This window comes from Ruditapes philippinarum, unplaced genomic scaffold (genome assembly GCF_026571515.1).
Source record: "Ruditapes philippinarum isolate M1 unplaced genomic scaffold, ASM2657151v2 ctg5637_1_1_1_1, whole genome shotgun sequence".
NCBI lineage: Eukaryota > Metazoa > Mollusca > Bivalvia > Venerida > Veneridae > Ruditapes > Ruditapes philippinarum.
In genome coordinates, this window is record NW_026860170.1 from 60,726 (window position 1) to 80,786 (window position 20,061).

The 20,061-nt window shown below is 32.6% G+C and overlaps 5 protein-coding genes and 1 long non-coding RNA gene across 7 annotated transcripts in view; 4 read left to right on the forward strand and 2 right to left on the reverse strand.

Annotated features, from left to right (window-relative positions):
• On the forward strand, positions 1 to 3,513 carry LOC132759116 (sorting nexin-14-like). The gene is made up of 8 exons (XM_060750839.1): positions 1 to 48; positions 154 to 343; positions 667 to 789; positions 1,101 to 1,196; positions 1,865 to 1,905; positions 2,684 to 2,754; positions 3,077 to 3,131; positions 3,472 to 3,513. Exons 1-8 carry the CDS (start codon positions 1 to 3, stop codon positions 3,511 to 3,513), a joined length of 666 nt encoding a protein of 221 aa, XP_060606822.1.
• LOC132759112 (sorting nexin-14-like) overlaps positions 2,676 to 20,061 on the forward strand; it is a 21,336-nt gene continuing 3,950 nt past the window's right edge. The window contains exons 1-5 of one of the 2 annotated variants that reach the window (XM_060750835.1): positions 2,676 to 2,754; positions 3,077 to 3,131; positions 3,472 to 3,594; positions 3,865 to 4,029; positions 4,535 to 4,565. In XM_060750835.1, the coding sequence (XP_060606818.1) occupies positions 3,921 to 4,029; positions 4,535 to 4,565 (140 nt within the window). In that variant the 5' untranslated portion in view covers positions 2,676 to 2,754; positions 3,077 to 3,131; positions 3,472 to 3,594; positions 3,865 to 3,920. Of the gene's footprint in view, positions 2,755 to 3,076; positions 3,132 to 3,471; positions 3,595 to 3,864; positions 4,030 to 4,534; positions 4,566 to 19,913; positions 19,945 to 20,061 lie in introns of both variants that reach the window. The other variant, XM_060750834.1, reaches the window with a different exon arrangement.
• On the forward strand, positions 5,696 to 6,754 carry LOC132759113 (uncharacterized). Its single transcript, XR_009629668.1, has 2 exons — positions 5,696 to 5,797; positions 6,090 to 6,754. It is a non-coding gene; the product is annotated as an uncharacterized LOC132759113 (long non-coding RNA).
• LOC132759108 (uncharacterized) lies at positions 9,017 to 13,506 on the reverse strand. The gene is made up of 2 exons (XM_060750829.1): positions 13,418 to 13,506; positions 9,017 to 12,314 (listed from the first exon to the last, which is right to left on the reverse strand). Exon 2 carries the CDS (start codon positions 12,311 to 12,313, stop codon positions 10,172 to 10,174), a length of 2,142 nt encoding a protein of 713 aa, XP_060606812.1. The 5' UTR covers position 12,314; positions 13,418 to 13,506; the 3' UTR covers positions 9,017 to 10,171.
• LOC132759117 (uncharacterized) lies at positions 10,142 to 12,313 on the reverse strand. The gene is made up of 2 exons (XM_060750840.1): positions 10,682 to 12,313; positions 10,142 to 10,159 (listed from the first exon to the last, which is right to left on the reverse strand). The coding sequence occupies exons 1-2, from the start codon at positions 12,311 to 12,313 to the stop codon at positions 10,142 to 10,144; spliced, it is 1,650 nt and encodes a 549-aa protein (XP_060606823.1).
• Positions 16,224 to 20,061, forward strand: part of LOC132759111 (sorting nexin-14-like) — a 15,430-nt gene continuing 11,592 nt past the window's right edge. Inside the window, exon 1 of the mRNA XM_060750833.1 lies at positions 16,224 to 16,335. The gene's annotated coding sequence lies outside the window, so the exon portion shown is untranslated. The remainder of the gene's footprint in view (positions 16,336 to 20,061) is intronic.

Below are 20,061 nucleotides of genomic sequence, written 5' to 3' on the forward strand. Positions count from 1 at the left end.
ATGTTGAATATTGAGAACACAGATGATGCTGATACTGTTACAGTTGCTGTGAGTACTCTCCTTTCGTTACTTTGATTTCTAGAGTTTAAAATATTATGTCTCTTTGTCATTGTGCCTTATGTTTCAAATAATATTCATACTTTCGAATTTTAGTCAGCAAGTTCATTAGAAGATGATGCACAGTATGATGATCTTGCGCACACGCTAGAACAGTTTACACCCCATGACCTTACAACTTGGAGAGTCACAATACCAAGATTAGGGGCGAGACCTGACCCTGAAAATCCTAAAAAACAATTCTTTGTTTTTGTGGTGGAAATAAGACGTCTTGGTGTTACAGATGGTAAGATTGATTAATAGCCATGTTATGATATACTTAGTTACAAAATCTAGGATATTTCAATGCTTTTATGGCATAATCGTAATCATAATCAATCTAGGGCTAAAACTACAGATGGTACCTAAGAAACTGTTGGACAGTTAGACTAAAATTATTCTCAAAAAGAAATATAAAAAGCATTTAACAATATAAACAACAATAAAACAACATTATCTTATCTTTATTTTCTCAGGCCATTATGTATCATTCTAGTGAAAAAAGTCAATTTGTCTAGGAATAATCCTTGTGTTTACTTTCAATTATTTTGCTTCCTGTTTATTTTTAAGATGGATATTCTGTACGGAATGTCGGTAGAAAGTATACAGAATTTTATACCCTGGATCAAAAACTAAATGAATTCCATGGCGTTGAGCTTGAAGATTGTGTTTTACCGCCAAAGGAATTCATCGGTACTAAGACACAAGAGTTTATCAAAGGAAAAAAGAATTTTTTGAAAACTATCTACAAGTAAGTACTGTATAATAATAAATATAAATATAATTCAAATTTTATAAAACAGAAATCACTTTCCCTTATCACATCTTGTTGCTTTGTTTATTGAAATATAAAGATGATGAAAAATGAAAAGATAAGGTTTCAGTTGAACCCGAAATTGTCTGTATAATGGTAATAGCATAATGAACGTGATATGTTGATAATGGATAATTAAGCATCTTGATAAACAAAGGCATGATTTGATTTGTAAGTTTTACATTTTCAGAAATTGTTGACGAAACCTGTTTTGAAAGGCAGTTAACTTTTGTACATTTTTTCACTGCCGAGACAGCATTTGATTTTGGCATAGACATCAAAATAGGTAAGTTGTGTAAGTCTGTTTGATAAGTTAGTTGTGTAAACATGTGTGCATATACATATTACTGTTTCAAATATGATTTGTTTTTATTTTACATGTTTTGTTCGATTAGGAAGGATAAGTTCAAATATGTTAGTTATCAAATATGTGTAAATTGGGGTCAGATATCTGTTGGTAAGTCAATATTTTGTGTTTTGATATTAAAATCCTCCAACCTTTAATTAACTGCTTCAAAGCTGGAGAAATCATTAACATAATTTCAGCGGGCTAAGTGTTGAAATCTTAATGCTAATTATTCTACCACTGTCAAGATACCTCCTATAGGCGGTCAGTGAAATCATTTATTTCACTTCGGGTCCTGAAATTGGGAACCCCACTTAATCAAAATGTTATACATACAATGTACATACATCTTGCATACATTAATATCAGATACAATCAATATGGATAACATTCTTTTACACAAAGGATAGAAAGATCAGCTGGAACTGATAGTCTACGCTGACTCTTTCGTTATCCTGGACTCAAACAGAGCACGAGCTGGGGCCTAGAAACTCAAATCACGGTCTTCCGCGGTAACATGTGCTCAAGACTGTATTATGTGGACTTTGGATCCTCGACCCTCAGGGTCAGTGAAATATTAGGTCTTGTATAAATATTTATCTTTGCAGGTCGTGCAATAAAATCTGGTGCAAGAAAACTTGCTAAAGAGGTAAGTTTGAAACTATTATGTGCAAATGATTGGTAAGGACTTTGTAAAATAATATGAATTTGGATTTATGGCTTTATCAGCATAAGATAAATTAGGGTAAAATTTATTTCATTTCAGCTATTGAAAAAAGGACGTCCGTGGCTTTATGGCTTCTAACCACTTGCCCTTCATTGCTGTGGGTTCGAATCGGAACTTTAATTTTTTAATGTGAAGAAGTTATGCAGCTAGCGTATAGAACGTCGGGGTAACAGTTACCTCAGTAATCAAAAATTATGCACAGAATGGCACAATAGGACTCCAACAATAAAGCTTGAAAAACGTATGCCACAGTTTTCATGTAAACAGACGTTTTCATGTTAAAATATAGACAGAGTTAAAACCCTTTATAGATTTCACATGATCTAAGAATACGATCACTGAAAGATTTTTAGCCGAAACAGGGATTTGGTGGAATATAGGCTTTGACGGTCTTGTTTTTTTATAATTCATCCTTGAATCTGTTTTTATTTGTTTTTTTAATAAGGGAAATAACAGCTATCAAAACTTTAGCACAGATGCATTAAACCCCTTTTCTTTATTTCTACCCTCTGCATTTGTAGAATATACAAAAGTTTCTTTGGTGTAATTTATATTTTATATATTATATATCTGATATCAAAGGGACCCTTGTATGATATTTGTTGTCTTTGTGCTGACACTATTCGTTGGAAGAATCTAATTGCAATGAATTTTATTTCGTGATGTTTTAGCTTGACAATTAATTACATATTTTGTATAGAAAGGACAGCACCTTGAGAAATTTCTGTATGGATTTGAGAGAAGTACAGAGCCTCCAAAACCTCGACCTGGGTAATTACTTTCGTCATTTCATTTTATTGTTTTCAATACAGATTTGTGTTTATTCAATTAAATCCTTTATGCTGTTTTCAATTCAAATTTTTTTCATCCCATATTATGTTATCTAACAAATCTTGATCCTTTTGGATACTTAATTTTGTGATTTTTGGTATCAAACATACTTTTATTTACAATCTTATGTGCGGTTTAAGTTTAAAAGCTGGAGTTAAGTTTTTTAGAATTTAGCATGATAGTCATCAGCCACATCTGAAAATCAACCACAAAAATTCAGCAAGTTCATAATAAGTATTTGTTTTGTCTTGTTTACATTTAGGAAACTAGAAAGGAGAGATTCCGGAGCATCATTATTGTCAAATTCGAGTCTTAAGGTGAAATTTTCTTTACTTATATTTTCTGTCGTGTCCAATGTATCCGCAAGTATGTTCACCAGTCTTGTCACATTATTCAAAAGCTTAATTATAAACTGAACTGTCATTGTGAACTACCTCTGGTCTCGATTTATTTCTGATGTGAAACAGGAAATAAAAAATGTGTTTTTGATTATTTTATGCGAGGAAGCTTGTCAGCTAAGAAGCTTTCCAGCTAACTTTCGGAAAGTTGAGTGTCCGATTTTTGCTGAACTTGTACAAATCTTGGTCTTTAGCTTAGACCTCTAAAGATAGAAAGTTACTGAATAACTTTTTCAGTTAGATTATGTTTTTTTTTCAGTTATGCCAGACAATGTTTGAGAACAACGCTAATGGTATATAGATAGGCGTGACCATGTGGACGGTGACTTGTTGTTAGAAAAATCAGAGGTGGAAGGAATTTATGATTCCTTGATTTATATAGGTACATGTTTTAAGAGTTTTACTTGAATTTTTAAACCATATTTTGCTTTTGTTAAATTAAAGTTTGAATTTTGAAAATCAAATGTATATTATCATTTAAATCCCTTCAGTGTTAAGCTGTTTCTATCAAGGTGCATGTAGGTAAAGTGGGGTCTTCCTTCACAGGTAAACGTAAAAATTAACTAAGCATCAAAAATTGTAAACTAATTGTGACATTTTCCAACCAACTGAACTAACATTTTGTCTTTAAGAGAGTTTACTTACATTTCAGCAAGGTATGCTTATAGAGTTCCGGACTGGTGTCATCATTTGTTGTACACTGCACGTATGTTTGTGAAACAAACTTTAGAAGCATATTTAGACTGGTACACAGACTATAAAGTTCACATGGTCACACGGGAACACAGGCTGGTCTCCCTAATTCAACTACTTAGAGGTAATCAGTTTACTATCTATTGTTTTGCAACTCAAAACACGATAATAATGTTAGAGAGGCAGTATTGACAAAGTGTTGATGTTCATTACTTTGTTTCGTTTGCCCCACAATCCAGTCGGAGATTTTTATTACTTGCATGTCAGAAAGCTACCTGGAATTTTATTGAAACTCTATCATTCATTCTTTTTATATGCCTGCATGTTGCACAAATGACAAGCTATGGTTTACCTCCATCAATGAATCTGGAAAGTTACCAATTAACCCTTTAATGTCAAAATGGCAAAATAAGTCACCCTCTCCAAATTTCTTTTAATCAATCGGCGATTCTGAATCTTACTCCTTTATGATTCGAGAAACCTATTTTTGTATAAAATATTGTATGAAAATTTTGTGAATACACGAAGAACTTTTACAAATACAATATCCCCTATTTTATCACTTTCGTCATATGAAATAACCAACAAGAACCAATATTCTGATTTGCTCTTTTGCTTATTATTTTCAGATGTGCTTTTCTTCGACAATGACCCACCGAGGTAAAGAGACTTGTTGATATTACTTTATAAATAGAAGATTATCGGGTTTTAAATGAGTTATCTTGTGCATAAATACTGTGTTTGGTGATTTTCTTTCCCAATTAAGTGAAGGCAACACCAGACCATGCTATAATGAAAAATAACTTTATTTTGAAGGAGCGTTACTGCTAGCACCGATCTTTTTTGTTTGGACTTATTATTAGGAGCTTTATTTTCAACATGTTACGTAAATTATAGATTCTGATTACTGACCTAACTAGTACCGTATGAAACACCCAAAACAACACATCAAATGGTAATGTTATTGAGCTGCACTACATTGCCATTTTTATCCTATTAAAATTAACTTAATCAGTTCACTTTTTTTTCAACAAATAAATTTGTTAACCAGATTTTTTAAGTATGGCACCTAGAGTTTGGGTGAAAATTAAACAAAAAATAAGCAAGAAGTTACACACCAAAACGCAAACACACCATCAAAGTCACTAACTAGAAAAAAAGTAAATTTCTAAGCTAAAAATGAAAATGATATTTTTGATAATGGAATAATAGAATATACAATATTTGTATATTTAGGACAGACGATGATAAAAAGAAAACGTTTCCAAGAAGTGACGACTGGCTGTCTGAACTTCCTACTAAGTATGTAACAATGGTACAAGTACTTAAGTTTTAAATAACTCTTCTTATGTTAAATGATATTTGAATTGACGGTGAGAGACAAACGACCAATAGACACAAATGTCAAAGTTCAATGATTACGGAGAAACTTTCGCATTGCCTTGCCTTCCCCCAGGGTTGAGATAGCGTTCTCTATATTACCCAAGACAACTTAATTACAAACTTCAAAATAGAATTGTCTTATTGATTTTATGTAAAATGAGTTATTATAACAGGTGAAGAAAAATTTTCGAAATTTCATAGCATGGTGAACGTATCATAGTCATGCAATCTTATTATTGTTGTAACATGGTCATTGTAAGTGTGCAATTGTTCATGTTTTTATCTTTCTTATTTCAAGAAAAGGATTTCGTACTCACCCTTGCATTGGTGTTTGTGTTTAGGTAGTTTTGGAAGTAATCTGTTCGTAATTTTTGGTGCTCTTGTTGCAAACTTTCATATTTATATTTTTCATTACAGAACCAGCGGTATAGGTGATAGGTGAGACTCCACATAGAGAGGGAACTTTAATGATTCTACATGCTTTACAACAACCTAAACTTAACAAACAGGTATATACAGGGCAAACACTTACCTGTACAATATTTGATATTCGTAACTGTGTAATTACATTTAAAGTTGTTATCTGCATTTGGGATTAAAAAGCTTACGAATTTGATTAATATCAATTAAGATTTGTTTATTGATTGTCTGTAATTCATTTAACTAATACATGTGCATATAATATCATATATTTAACTGGACATGTATTAGCTTAAACTTAAGTTTAGTTTATTCTGCAACTTTCTAAAATCATGACCAATGAAGAATACATGAGTGTATTATTACATTTTATTATTTCAGCTCAGTTACGTGTTCCTAGATATATTCATCACAGAATTGTTTCCAGAGTTAAAGCAGTGATCAACTTGAGTGAATACTTGAAATCATCAGCAAGAAAATTTTATATATAGAACAATAATGTTTCGCTTAACTCAATATTTATATTGTTCTGTTTGTGAGATCTAATTTTAAGGTTACATTCAAAATTTGAAAGTGGGAACGGACAATGATTCATAATGTACATATCATTCCTATTTGCCCGTATGTGCTTAAATCCAGTCTGCTGAAACCTAAAATGATAAACATTTGCCACCAGTATAAGGCTAGACCAACCTTTTCATTCTTGAAGACTAACTAGCATATATACTAATGACAGACTAACTTTTAATATTCACTTTTGTATCTCAAAATTGAGAATGGACAGTTTTCAAAGTTTAATGTAAGAAATTTAGCAGGTTAAAGGTTAACTAGCCTCCGAGTCTGAGTGGTGAATGGCTACCTAACATCGATCCTCTACTCATTGAGGGCAATTTCCTTGCTAAAACTGTTTAAATCAGCATTATATCAGAGGTTTATCACAATTTTGTTATAACTTGTATACGTTATGTCAAATATGTAATATTGTCATTTATATGTATTGGATGTTTGTCTGTTTGGGTAGATTATAGATCCACTGTTATAATCAACTGAGTTGTTTGAAGGTATGTGCAAGAATAGAAAGAAGTGTCTATTTTGTTCCGTAATCAAATACGAGTAAATACCATGTAAAAATGTTTAGATGTAGTAATTATGACGTGCAATATAACTTTACATGCTGTGATAAATTATGTATTGAAATGAAAAATATTGTAATTTGATAGACAGTAAGACTTGAATTCCTATCATAGACACAATTAGAGAAAAATTACAATAGTGGAGGTATTGTCACTGAAGTGCTTTTTATCGCGCTTAACCACAGTGGTTTTGAAAACTGATATAGTTTGACAAGGACATAAAATTGAAAGTTTGTAAAAGGTCATAGGTTTTGAATAAGCGTAACGAATACCTAAAAGCAAAATTGCTTTATCCAAAAGTAAACTTCAAAAGAATTTTGATCTTTAAGTCGTTTGATAATTTTCCTCTTATATAAGGATTAATTGCACTATTCACTCTATAGACAAAATATTTTCAGTCTTTGTTCGAGTATAATGTATTCATAAAGTTTTCATTTTTAATGGTTACATATGAAACAAACATTTAACAAATTTAATGATAATTTTAATCAAGGAATTATTTGTGTTAAACATTTACAATCGCTTTAAAAAAAATATTATTCTAAAACTTTAAAAATATCTCTAAACAAATTATTTTTCACAAAATTATTCGTTGCCGTAACTGTTCATTTTTAGCTTGACTAGGGAGGAATATTGTAGTCGCCCCGGCGTCGGCGACGCACTAAGTTAAAGATTTTGCGTGCAAGTTTCTAACTCCAAAATACACAATAACTTCAGACACTTACTTGAGAGCTAAATATGATGTTATTTTATCTATACAAGACCCATAACCAAAGCATATACTTTGACAGAAATATTGCCCTTTTTTAAATTGAACGTTATCCAGTCACTGGGAATGGTCGGGCACTCGGGCATCAGATAACTATTATTACTGTGAAATATCTTGACATTTTATAAGCTAAAACTTCTAGCTATTATGATTGCTGCGGAGTCATTGTCATTTTTGTCATTGTCTTTATCGCGGTGTCTTATGTTGCCCATTATTCAAACATCTCAACATGAAACTTGGAATACTTGCTCATCATGACATGTGCAGTCGTTAGACAAGGAAAAAAGTCTGAATATATTTGGATTTATGTCCTTTTTTTGCAAAATTCTTGAGGTGAAATATTTTTATGAATTATGTCCATTTTTAACTTATACATGAATACAACTGGATTTTGAAAATTATTGCGCAAACACCACATGGGATACTCTTGTTACAAGAATGCGATTGATATTTATAAAAAAAAAGTGAATGGATTTTTGTATTAAGTTTAATGTTCAATGTGTTATTTATGAAATAAAACTCAAACAAATGTGCAATATTAATGTGTTTGTTGTTATTAATTTGAAATCAGACTGTAACCAATGTTTCCAAGATGGTTTTATTTTTTCTTCAACGTGTATCCTTGTGACCCTTGGAATCTCCTACTTGATTTAGAAAATAACATAGAAAATGGTGATCAAGTGTTGGGTGCTAGGAAAATCAGAAGTCATGACTGAAGATATGGTTATGTTTTATGTAGAACATTGTTATTTTTGGATGGATTGGAAAATAAACATCCATAGATATGCAGCTTATTATGACGACATGCAAGTTCATTGATGCTCATGTCTGGTCTTCAATTCTGTTATGCATAATATTAAAGCTAACCTTTCAGGTACATTAAGAAGTCTTGTTATGAGCACATCCCGGATTAACAGCTAGATGTGAAGGCTACACTTGGATGTAAAAATAGTACATTGATAGTTGTATCTCGTCATATCTATGTCAATCATTCATGGATGCTTTTTGAAATAATTAGGCATGCTGAGTATATAAGAAAGTGTTAAATAAGGATTCTTTATTGTTGTTACATTTCTTGTTATAGTAATAATGCCTTGGGTTTGAGTCAAAGCTTAGGGTTCCTTTAAAGGGCCCTTTTTGGGGGGCATTGTCTGTATCAAGCAACAAATATTGTCATTAACTGTTTTGTTATATATGCATGTTGGATAATTGTTATTTACAAAGTTAATTACAATTGACATTATTTTGATTACATGGAAAGGTATTTAAATTTTTTGATAATATCTACATAAGAAGCTTGACATTTTTATGTCAAAATTAAGGGCATCTGACTGTTCAATGATGATGCAAGCTGATACCATTTACATATAGGGAAATAATAAACAAATTTAAATAAGAAATAGACGTAACAACACAAATGATTTAGTGTTAAAAATGCTGGCATTGGTTTATGCAAATTTGAAAGGTTGTTGTACAATTAGGCCACCAGGTCATACACGTATCACAACAATCATGTGTTGCAATAACATTATATGAAACATTACAGAAAATAGACTTATTTTCTAATTCGCTCTGCTTAACCGAAAATAAATTATTTATCACCTAATAAGAGTTGTGAAACCTTCAGTCTCAGGCAGAATAAACAACAACACTCAAGTAGGATAAAGGCCTTCGCATTGTTTCAATATCGTTGTATGCAAATCTATACAAATAATAACTGGTATTTCTGTGAGTTAGATGGATCCATATATCATAATCTCTGGACATGCAATCATGGAAGCTCACAACCTGCGGAATAAACTATTATATCGATTATTTACAAGTTGATTCAAACAAACAAATACTTTTTCGCTAACAACCAATCAATGGATGCGAAAATATGGCTTAATAAAAACATTACTTTGGGGTGGGCGGGTGGGATACGATGTGTTCAATGCAATGCGAAGTCATCGAGTGGCGATTTACCCGCCTTTCCATATCAATACCGGCGAGCACGAAATATTCGTGCTAACTATGTTATACCTCACTTAAGCGGACAATTATAACTCTTAACCTGCAATAAATACATTTATCAATATACAAAATTTTGAAGATATATTCCCCAATACAATACCTATTTAGATTAATATTCTAGAGTTTAGTTAACATTTCTAAAATATCTTAACATTAGATATAAATTACCAAAGATAAGAAATATCTATGCAGCTCAAAATAGCTTTTTGAAATTTCATTTAAATTACACGCAAACAGTTCAGACTTTATAAGAAATCATTTGGGGAATAAAAAATGTTAATATTTGGATAGTATTTCGTTTCTCATGTTTACTGTAAATGAATGGACAATGCAATTCATTAATCTATAAAATATGTTACTAACATGGTTTATGGGGAACATAACCTCCATTGATCAATATATGCACTCAGCTTACACTTTTCGTTATATAAATCTCATTCTTGTTACATTCTCCTGAATATTTGATCAGCAACCTATAGAATACACAGAAAAATAAGCCCGTACGATTATATATTTTATCAGTAAGACGAGCTCAACTAAAACAAGAATTACATTATAACTAAACTTTTCATGTTATATGTGTTTTTGTCAATTTTCTTGCCAATTAGTAAACAGGAGAGAAGCCGGCATATATGAATTTTTGCCACATTGTTTCTTGGTCTTTGTCGCAGAGAAAGCAGGTAAAATTCTAATGCCTGTTTAGGTCTGTTTTCTTGTTCCATACATTGCCCTAAAATATTGAGTGCTGTTTCTTTATGTCCAAGGTATTTGTTTATTTCTATAATGTTTGCAAGTTTACTTAGTGCTTGTCGTTGATCCTGATACCGTTGAAGATGCCTGTATACTTTATATTGTAGGAAGTACAGGAAAGGAAGAGAATCAATTGTAGCCAAGTCCATCCAGTCTTCATTTTGATCTCTGTGTTTTATGTCATCCTCTGTAGATCTGAACATTTCATATTGTAGTTCATGAGGAACACAGTTGATCTCTTGTTTTAAAAATCTGACACAAAATGCTGTAATATTTTTGACACAGTCCTCAATTTGTTCAAAACATACCGTTTTAATTTCTGGTGGAGGCATCATATCCCAGCAGTTACACATAGGAAAAACAGGATAAGAGTAAAACTGGCACTCAGTGTGTCTCAGAATAAGTTCAGTTTTCTCTATATCCCCTGTACTGTAGAATACTGAAGCCAATTTCAGTCTGCCAGATGAGACATCTGATTCCAAACCATTTAAAAGCCAAACCAAGGCTTGAGGTGACACTTGATGTTTTAAACCTATACTTTCTGAAGCCAGGGCAGATCCATATGTGGAACAGAGAAAAGGTGCTTGGAACGTGAATGCAGCATGTTCTAAATTATTATCATTGTCGTTCAAGGTCATTAATCTTTCTACAGTTTGCTTCATTATTCCAATATCTTTATTGCTTAATCCATTCAAATAAAAACGATGGGTAATACTACAATACATTGACAATGATAAGTAATGGGTAGTAGAAACAGTTTTACAAATATCCAGTGAAGTGTCTAAATTGTTATGTCCTTCTGGTAGAAATTTCAGTTTAACTTGAAGTCTCTCTCCAAGATCATCAATATTGTTTGTAAGTAAACTTTGTACATCATCCTGTATAAAGTCACTTATATTTTTTAAAAGTTGATGTTTTGTCTCATCTGTAAATTGCCCTGCCATCAAATTGTTTTCTGGTATAATGAAATGTGGCAGATTGTCATTCTGTACACAACTGCTTAGTTTCATCAAGCAGTATTTTAAACATTCTAATAAATTGTTCTCTTTCCAAATCCTTGGCTCTTTTTGTTCTATACAGTGAAATAGAATTGTTTTGCACATGAAACTTGAGATGTTTATTTCCCCATGAGGATTTAAAAGAGATTTAAGAATAATCTTCATTAAAACATAGCACTTTATGTGTGTTATATCTAAATCAAACATTAGACATCTTTCTGCCAGGGATGTAGATATTCTCCATTCCAGTTCAGGATATTTACTGATCTTACTTCCAGTTGGAACAACAAAACACCAGGTACTTGCTGCATATCTTCTCATCTCTTGTGTTGGCCATTTGCCAATACCTTGTCTCTCTAACCATCCTGATGCTGTTGACTTTGGCCATGATTTAAAGGGATACGCAACCACTTTGTCTGCATCATAGTCTCCTTGTTGTCCCTGTGTAGCAAATGATGGTCCATGTCGTGTAACATATTTCATATTATCAGTTTCATATACTTGGTTCTTATGCAATATTCTTCCTTCCTTGTCAATTATATAGTATTTATTAGGAACAACAGTGGCAGAAAGAGGTATATCATGTTGGAGAAGCTGTAAGAAACAGTACCCTGGGGTAGTGTTCTCATCTTGTATTATGATGAAGTTTGTTTTGCCATGTTCCCACTCTGACCAGTCCTGTATTACATTGTTATCATTATTAAAAAGTAGCTCGTCAGTGTCTGAGATGAGTCCTAAAGTAGTTGTTCCCTCAATCCTACTCCCTAGACAATATGAAATTATATTGTGTCCAACTGACTTCCATGTGATATTAGTCATAGTTTCCATCAACTTGAAATGTCTTCTTGCTTTCATTACCATTCTTTCATTCACGCCAATATCATCTAAAACCTCTGATAACATCAGTGATATATGTTTCCTGCTGTCAGGTGATTGAAACATTCTGTAATTTAAGGAAAGGAAAAGTTGTAAAAAATAACAACTAAGTTTCTTTTGTTAAATATTGTACTTTTCCCATTATTTAGTTCTTTATGCCTAGAACAGAACTGAACAGGAGAAATACTATACTAGTATTCAGTTCAGTTAAGTTCAGTGTTTTAGCAATCAGCAAAACATTTTTTGTCCATTTACAATATTATCATCTTATCGCAAAGACAGTAAGTGCAATGTAAACAGATACCGTAAAATTGTTATAAATCTCCCCCAGGGGCTAAACTTTTCCAAAGCGGGTGAGTTTATTTAAACTTTATTTTTCCTAAATCCAAAATTTGAGTTCAGCACTGAAAAAAGGGGCCTTTATTAGAGAAGGGGAGTTAAAAGGAATTTTACAGTATCTTTATCATTATTGTAACTAAGAAATACATGAAATAGACCAGGAATTGAATAAAATACAAAGTAATACAAAACAAACTCTTGATGGAACAAAAAACCGTTTAACTAGTAAAGCATTTCGTTACAGATCCAGTAGGGGCGTCCGTGGCCGAGTGGTTAAGGTCGTTGACTTCAAACCACTTGCCCCTCACCGCTGTGGGTTCGAATCCCGACAAGGACTTTGGATTCTTTCATGTGAGGAAGCTATCCAGCTAGCTTACGGAACGTCGATGGTTCTACTCAGGTGCCCTATCGTGCCTGAAATAATGCACGGAAAAGTAAAGCTGGAACGTCGCGATATGTCCTATACTGTGTCGATGTGACGTAAAATCCAAAACAAAACAAACAAAAACAGATCCAGTATTTCGTTTTGATTTCTTTATATATTTGTTTTGAGATATTTATTCATTATTTCGTTGATTTTAATTGATTATTGATTATGGTGTTATGGTGTGATAAACGATATTTCGACTTGCTTTGAATTTATATTTTTCTATGGTCATTTTTGGTTTAAACAAAACTCTTTTAAACAAAATTCTACTTTCTGTTTGATCTATTATTAATATTGAAAGCTTTTTGCATCCCAATGTAACTTTCAATTTGTATTATGTGTATTTTATAAAATTAATTTGTACTGACATAATAAAGTAAGAATAATTAAGAAAATCTTATTACCTGACGAGATGGGTGTTAATTTTGTTGTCTATTTTTACTTCCTGTTTTGGTTGTGAATGGAGATACAAAGGGAAATGACACTCATCCTCTTCCTGTTATAGGTAAAGTTAATTGAATTATTTCCCTTTTCAGTAGTGTACAATAGTATACAGCGTTTAATATTATAAAAAAATACTTTATAAAACATGATTTCATATACACATGTAGTTCTATATATTTATACTCGTTAAAAATTAATTAAGATAAAACTTAATCATATCCCCACCACAAAATGTAGACTTGGCTATTCTGTAATCACTTTGTCATATTATAAGTAAGCCAGTCCGACTGTCTCCCCTGTGTTCCGCTCTTTAATTCCTTCGCCCCTTAAATATATGGATCTAAATAAACACCTTTGTGTAAGAGAAAGTGGAGTTAAATGTCATTTCTGTGACAGCTCTAGTTATTTTAACTATTCCCTGTAGTTGGAGATTTTTTAATTTACAAGTAAGACTACGTAAGACTCGTTTTCATTTACTCTAATTTTGTAAAAGTTTGTTGCTATTTTAAAGGATGTATCGAAAGCTTTGATGTATATCTTTTTTTTCTTTATTTTTTCATTTTATATTGATATCGTTTAATTTCAAGGCTACATGTTTAATTATAAATTGTTATTCTTTTTTAATACTTTACTAAAATGTTCATCATAATGATGTGTTTTTTTTCAATCTTTAATCAGAATTCTGTTTGCTATGATAACATTAAAAGTTATATTAGACTCAATATGATCCCAGAATAATTAGATATACAGGAAATTTGATGAACCATATTCTGCAGGTCAAGTTGATAAATGGTGCCATGTTATAAATTATATAATTAATTGTTGGTATATTGAGTGCCAATTTTCGATTGGTAAAGGTCGTTGATTTCCAACCACTTGCCCCTCTCCTCTCTAGGCTCGAATTCAGAAAGAGATTTTTGATGCTTCATGTGAGAAAACTATACAGCTAGCGTACAGAACTTTGGTGGTGCTAATCAGGTTTCCACTTGGGCCTGAAATAATGCATGGGGGACACCTCAGGCTTCCTCCACCAGTTAAGCTGGAAAATTACTTTATAACCCCTTTTCTGTAAGCGCGTCGTAACACCCAACCAAAACCAGTTGGTTACGAACTGTTTTATAAATTTTATTCTTGCTGATCAAAAAATTTGATAGGCATGTCTTTTGGTCTATATGTTAAGATTGGTCATAAAAATTTACACAGACCATTTATAGTCTCCAAATTTCACAAGTGCATGCATTTTGTAGCGCTATACAAGTTACTACCCCCTTACAGGTCACATATTAAATGGTATATGTAGGTGTTGAATTTATTAGAATGTAGCGTTAAAATGATAATTACGTGCTGCTGCTCTCTTCAGGCCATAGGTCATCTAAAGTTATTTTGTTAGCATGCTTCACACTGCTTTTTACTATAAATAAAATATTTTTTAAACACCTCTGAAAAAATAACATTTATCTTCAGTGGCAATAGTTACAATTTATTATAACTAAAATGGTGTTTTCTTTTTCAGATACAAGATCTATTTCATCTCTAGATATGTTGGACATTGAGAACACAGATGATGCTGATACTGTTACAGTTGCTGTGAGTACTCTCTCTTCGTTACTTTGAATTCTAGAGTTTAAGATATTATGCCTCTTTGTCATTGTGCCTTATGTTTCAAATAATAATTATTACTTTTGAATTTTAGTCAGCAAGTTCATTAGAAGATGATGTACAGTTTGATGATCTAGAGCAAACGCTAGAACAGTTTACACCCCATGACCTTACAACTTGGAGGGTCACAATACCAAGATTAGGAGCAAGACCTGACCCTGAAAATCCTAAAAAACAATTCTGTGTGTTTATAGTGGAAATAAGACGTCTTGATGTTACAGATGGTAAGATGTAATGTCTATGTTATTATATACTTAGTAACAAAATCTATAATATTTCAAAGATATTATGGCATAATCGTAATCAACAAAGTTTAAAATTGTAGATCTATATACTCTGGAAAAACATCTAAATTACTGTGCTCATGACAAAACCTGACCTTCAGAAATTCCGAAAATGATTTCAGATTGACGATAGATCTACTGGATAGACATCAAAGAAGACATTGTAAAAAAACAATATCAAAGTGAAATAATTATATCTGGTCAAGTATATGATGTAAATCTAGATATGGGCCTACACTACAGATGGTACCTAAGAAACTGTTCAACAATTAGACTGAATGTAACAATATAAGACAACAATCAAACAACATTTTCATCTATATTTTCTCAAGCCATTAAGAATCCTTTTTAGTTAAACACTCAATTTGTCCAGGATTATACATTGTTTTATTTTCAATTATTTTGTTTCCTGTTAATTTTTAAGATGGACATTCTGTATGGAATGTTGGTAGAAAGTATACAGAATTTTATACCATGGATCAGAAGCTAAAAGAATTCCACGGAGTTGAGCTTGAAGATTGCATTTTACCGCCAAAGAAATTCATCGGTACTAAGACACAAGAGTTTATCGAAGGAAAAAAACAACTTTTTGAAAACAATTCACAAGTAAGTGCAATTCAAAGTTTAAAAAACAGAAATCCCTCTCCCTTATCCCACCTTATTGCTTTGTTAATTGAAATATAAAATTGATAAAAAAAATGAAAAGATAAGGTTTCAATTGAACTCGAAAGTGTCTGTATTATGGTAATAGCACAATGAACATGATATGTTGATAATACTTAATTTACCAGCTTTATAAACAAAGGCATGATTTGATTTTAAAGTTTTATATTTTCAGAAATTGTTGACGAAACCTGTTTTGAAAGGCAGTCAACTTTTGTACAATTTTTTCACTGCCGAGACAGCATTTGATTTTGGATTAGACATCAAAATAGGTAAGTTGTGTAAATATGTTGGGTAAGTTCGTTATGTAAACTCGTGTGCATATAACAGTTTGAGACATGATTACAGGTCTATGATTATTTTTTTTACATTTTGTTTGTTTGATTAGGAAAGATATGTTCAAATATGTTAGTTATTAAATATTTTTTTATGCGTTAATTGGTTTAAAAAGAGGGACAGATGTCTGTTGGTAGCTCAATTTTTGTGTTTTGATTTTGAAATCCCTCAATCTTGGTAACTGCTTTACAGCTGGGAAAATCATTAAGTTCGGCAGGCTTAATGTTGAAATTTAAATGCTTATATTTCTACCTCTGTCAAGATATTTACTATAGGCAGTCAGTGAATTTTTTTGCTTCGGGTCAACAAGTAGGGAACCCCATTTATTCAAAATATCATACATACATACGAATACAATCAATATGAATAATCTTTTTTTAGATAAGGGATAGAACGATGAGCTTGAACTTACAGTCTACGCAGACTCTTACGTGGTTATTGACTTAAACAGAGCACCGCCTGGGGCCTAGAAGCACCAAGAACGGTCTCCCTTCAAAAATATGCGCCCCAGACCGTGCCAAGTGCACTTCATACCCTCAACCCCCAGGGTCAGTGAAATATTACGTCTTGTATAAACATTTTTCTTTGCAGGTCGTGCAATAAAATCTGGTGCAAGAAAACTTGTGAAAGAGGTAAATGTGAAACTATTTTGTGCAAATGATTGGTAAGAATTTGGTAATATAATATGAATTTGGATTTATGGCTTTATCAACAAAAGGGTAAATTAGGGTAAAATTTGTTTCAATACAGCTATTGAAACCAGGGCGACCGTGGCCGAATGGCTTCTAACCACTTGCCCCTCATTGCTGTGGGTTTGAATCGAGACAAAGACTTTTGATTCTTTCATGTGAGGAAGTTATCCAGCTAGCTAACAGAACGTAGGTGGTTCATACGTACCAGTTACCTCAGTAATCAGAAATAATGCACAGAATGGCACAATACGACTATCTCCAACAATAAAGCTTAAAATGGCGTATGCTACAGCATGTCATATAGACAAAATGAAAACCCTTTATAGATTTTATTTAATTTTCACATGATCTGAGAATATGATAACTGGAACATTTTAGGCCAAAAATAGGGATTTATGGCCTTGTGTTTTTAAAAATAATTTACCCTTGAATCTTTTTTTACTTGTAATTATACCCTCAAAAACGAAGTTTGGGGGGTATATAGGAGTCACCCTGTGGTCGGTCGGTTGGTCGGGCGGTCGGTCGGTCGGTCGGTCCAGACGTCTGTTGCATTTTCCTTGTCCGGAGCATAACTTGAAGACTAATGGTTGGAATTCAATATAACTACATACAATGGTCAAGCACATTGAGAGGAAGTGCATTGCACAAGAACCATAACTCTATCTTGACTAATTACAGAGTTATTGCCCTTTGTTACTTTTCCTTGTCCGGGGCATAACTTGAAAACTACTGGTTGGAATTCAAAACAACTTCATATAATTGCCAAACACAATAAGGGGAAGTGTAGTGCACAAGAACCATAACTCTATCTAAAGTAATTACAGAGTTATTGCCCTTTGTTGCTTTTCCATTGCTTTATTTGTCCGGACCATAACTTGAAGACTAAATGTTTGAATTCAATATAACTACATACAATGGTCAAGCACATTGAGAGAAAGTGCAGTGCGTAAGAACCATAACTCTATCTTGACTAATTACAGAGTTATTGCCCTTTGTTACTTTTCCTTGTCCGGGGCATAACTTGAAAACTACTGGTTGGAATTCAAAACAACTTCATACAATTGTCAAACACAATAAGGGGAAGTGTAGTGCACAAGAACCATAACTCTATCTAAAGTAATTACAGAGTTATTGCCCTTTGTTGCTTTTCCATTGCTTTTTTTGTCCGGACCATAACTTGAAGACTAAATGTTTGAATTCAATATAACTACATACAATGGTCAAGCACATTGAGAGGAAGTGCAGTGCGTAAGAACCATAACTCTATCTTGACTAATTACAGAGTTATTGCCCTTTGTTACTTTTCCTTGTCCGGGGCATAACTTGAAAACTACTGTTTGGAATTCAAAACAACTTCATACAATTGCGAAACACAATAAGGTAAAGTGCAGTGCACAAGAACCATAACTCTATCTAAAGTAATTACAGAGATATTGCCCTTTGTTGCTTTTCCATTGCTTTTGTTTTGTCCGGACCATAACTTTAAGACTAATAGTTTGAATTCAATATAACTATATACAATGGTCAAGCACATTGAGAGGAAGTGCAGTGCGTAAAAACCATAACTCTACCTTGACTAATTACAGAGTTATTGCCCTTTGTTACTTTTCCTTGTCCGGGGCATAACTTGAAAACTACTGGTTGGAATTCAAAACAACTTCATACAATTGTCAAACACAGTAAGGGGAAGTGCAGTGCACAAGAACCATAACTCTATCTAAAGTAATTACAGAGTTATTGCCCATTGTTGCTTTTCCATTGCCTTTTTTGTCCGGACCATAACTTGAAGACTAATGGTTGGAATTCAATATAACTTCATATAATGGTCAAGCACATTGAGAGAAAGTGCAGTGCACAAGAACCATAACTCCATCTTGACTAATTACAGAGTTATTGCCCTTTGTTACTTTTCCTTGTCCAGAGCAGAACTTGAAAACTACTGTTTGGAATTCAATACAACTTCATACAGTTGTCAAGGACATTAAAAGGAAGTGCAGTGCACAAGAGCCATAACTCCATTTTGACAAAATACAGAGTTACTGCCCTTTGATGCTTTTCCTTGTCAGGAGCATAACTTAAAACATACTGGTTGGAATTCAAAACAACTTCATACAATGGTCAAGCACAATCAGAGGAAGTGCAGTGCACAAGAACTATAACTCTATCTTCAGTATTTATAGATTTATTGCCCTTTGTTCCTTTTCTTTGTCTTTCTGGACTTATTACAGAGTAATTCCATTAAACTTCATCAATGGCCAACCACATTGAAAGGAAATGCAACATATAAGAACCACAATTATCTTTAATTGCCAACAACCATAACTCTATATTTCTATTCTTTTACAAGGTATTATGTTACTAGTAACATCCTCATTTCCGAAGCAGTCTTGTGGGGGTATTAATCACATTTAGTGATAGTTCTAGTTTAAAAAGGAAGTAACAGCTATCTAAACTGTAGCACAGATGCATTATGCCCCATTTCTCTGTTTCTACCCTCTGCATTTGTAGAATATAGAAATTTTCTTTGGTCTTATTTACATTATATATATGCCATATGTCTGAAATCAAACGGACCTTGTATGATATTTATTGTTTTTGCACTCACACTGTTCGTTGATAGAATCTTATATAAGTCGACCCTCTCCAAATTTCTTTTAATCAATCAACGATTCTGAAACTTACTCCTTTATGATTCGAGAAACCTTTTTTTGTATAACATTTTGCATGACAATTTTGTGAAAACACAAAGCTCTTTTACAAATACAATATCCTCAGTTTTAAAAAACAATATTCTGATTTGCTCTTTTGCTTGTTATTTTCAGATGTGCTTTTCTTCGACAATGACCCACCGAGGTAAAGAGACTTTTTATATTACTTTATAATAGAAAATGATCTGGTTTACATTTAATAAATCTTGTGCATAAATACTGTGTTTGGTGATTTTCTTTCCCCATGAAGTGCAGGCAACAC

What these genes read in the sequence shown, in the direction of transcription:
- LOC132759116 (XM_060750839.1), top strand. Translation starts at nt 1, where the DNA reads ATGTTGAATATTGAGAACACAGATGATGCTGATACTGTTACAGTTGCT. An exon ending in TGGCATAGACATCAAAATAG is followed by an intron (nt 1,197 to 1,864) that starts GTAAGTTGTGTA and finishes TTATCTTTGCAG; the next exon opens with GTCGTGCAATAAAATCTGGT. An exon ending in CAAGAAAACTTGCTAAAGAG is followed by an intron (nt 1,906 to 2,683) that starts GTAAGTTTGAAA and finishes TATTTTGTATAG; the next exon opens with AAAGGACAGCACCTTGAGAA.
- LOC132759108 (XM_060750829.1), bottom strand. Translation starts at nt 12,313, where the DNA reads ATGTTTCAATCACCTGACAGCAGGAAACATATATCACTGATGTTATCA.
- LOC132759117 (XM_060750840.1), bottom strand. Translation starts at nt 12,313, where the DNA reads ATGTTTCAATCACCTGACAGCAGGAAACATATATCACTGATGTTATCA.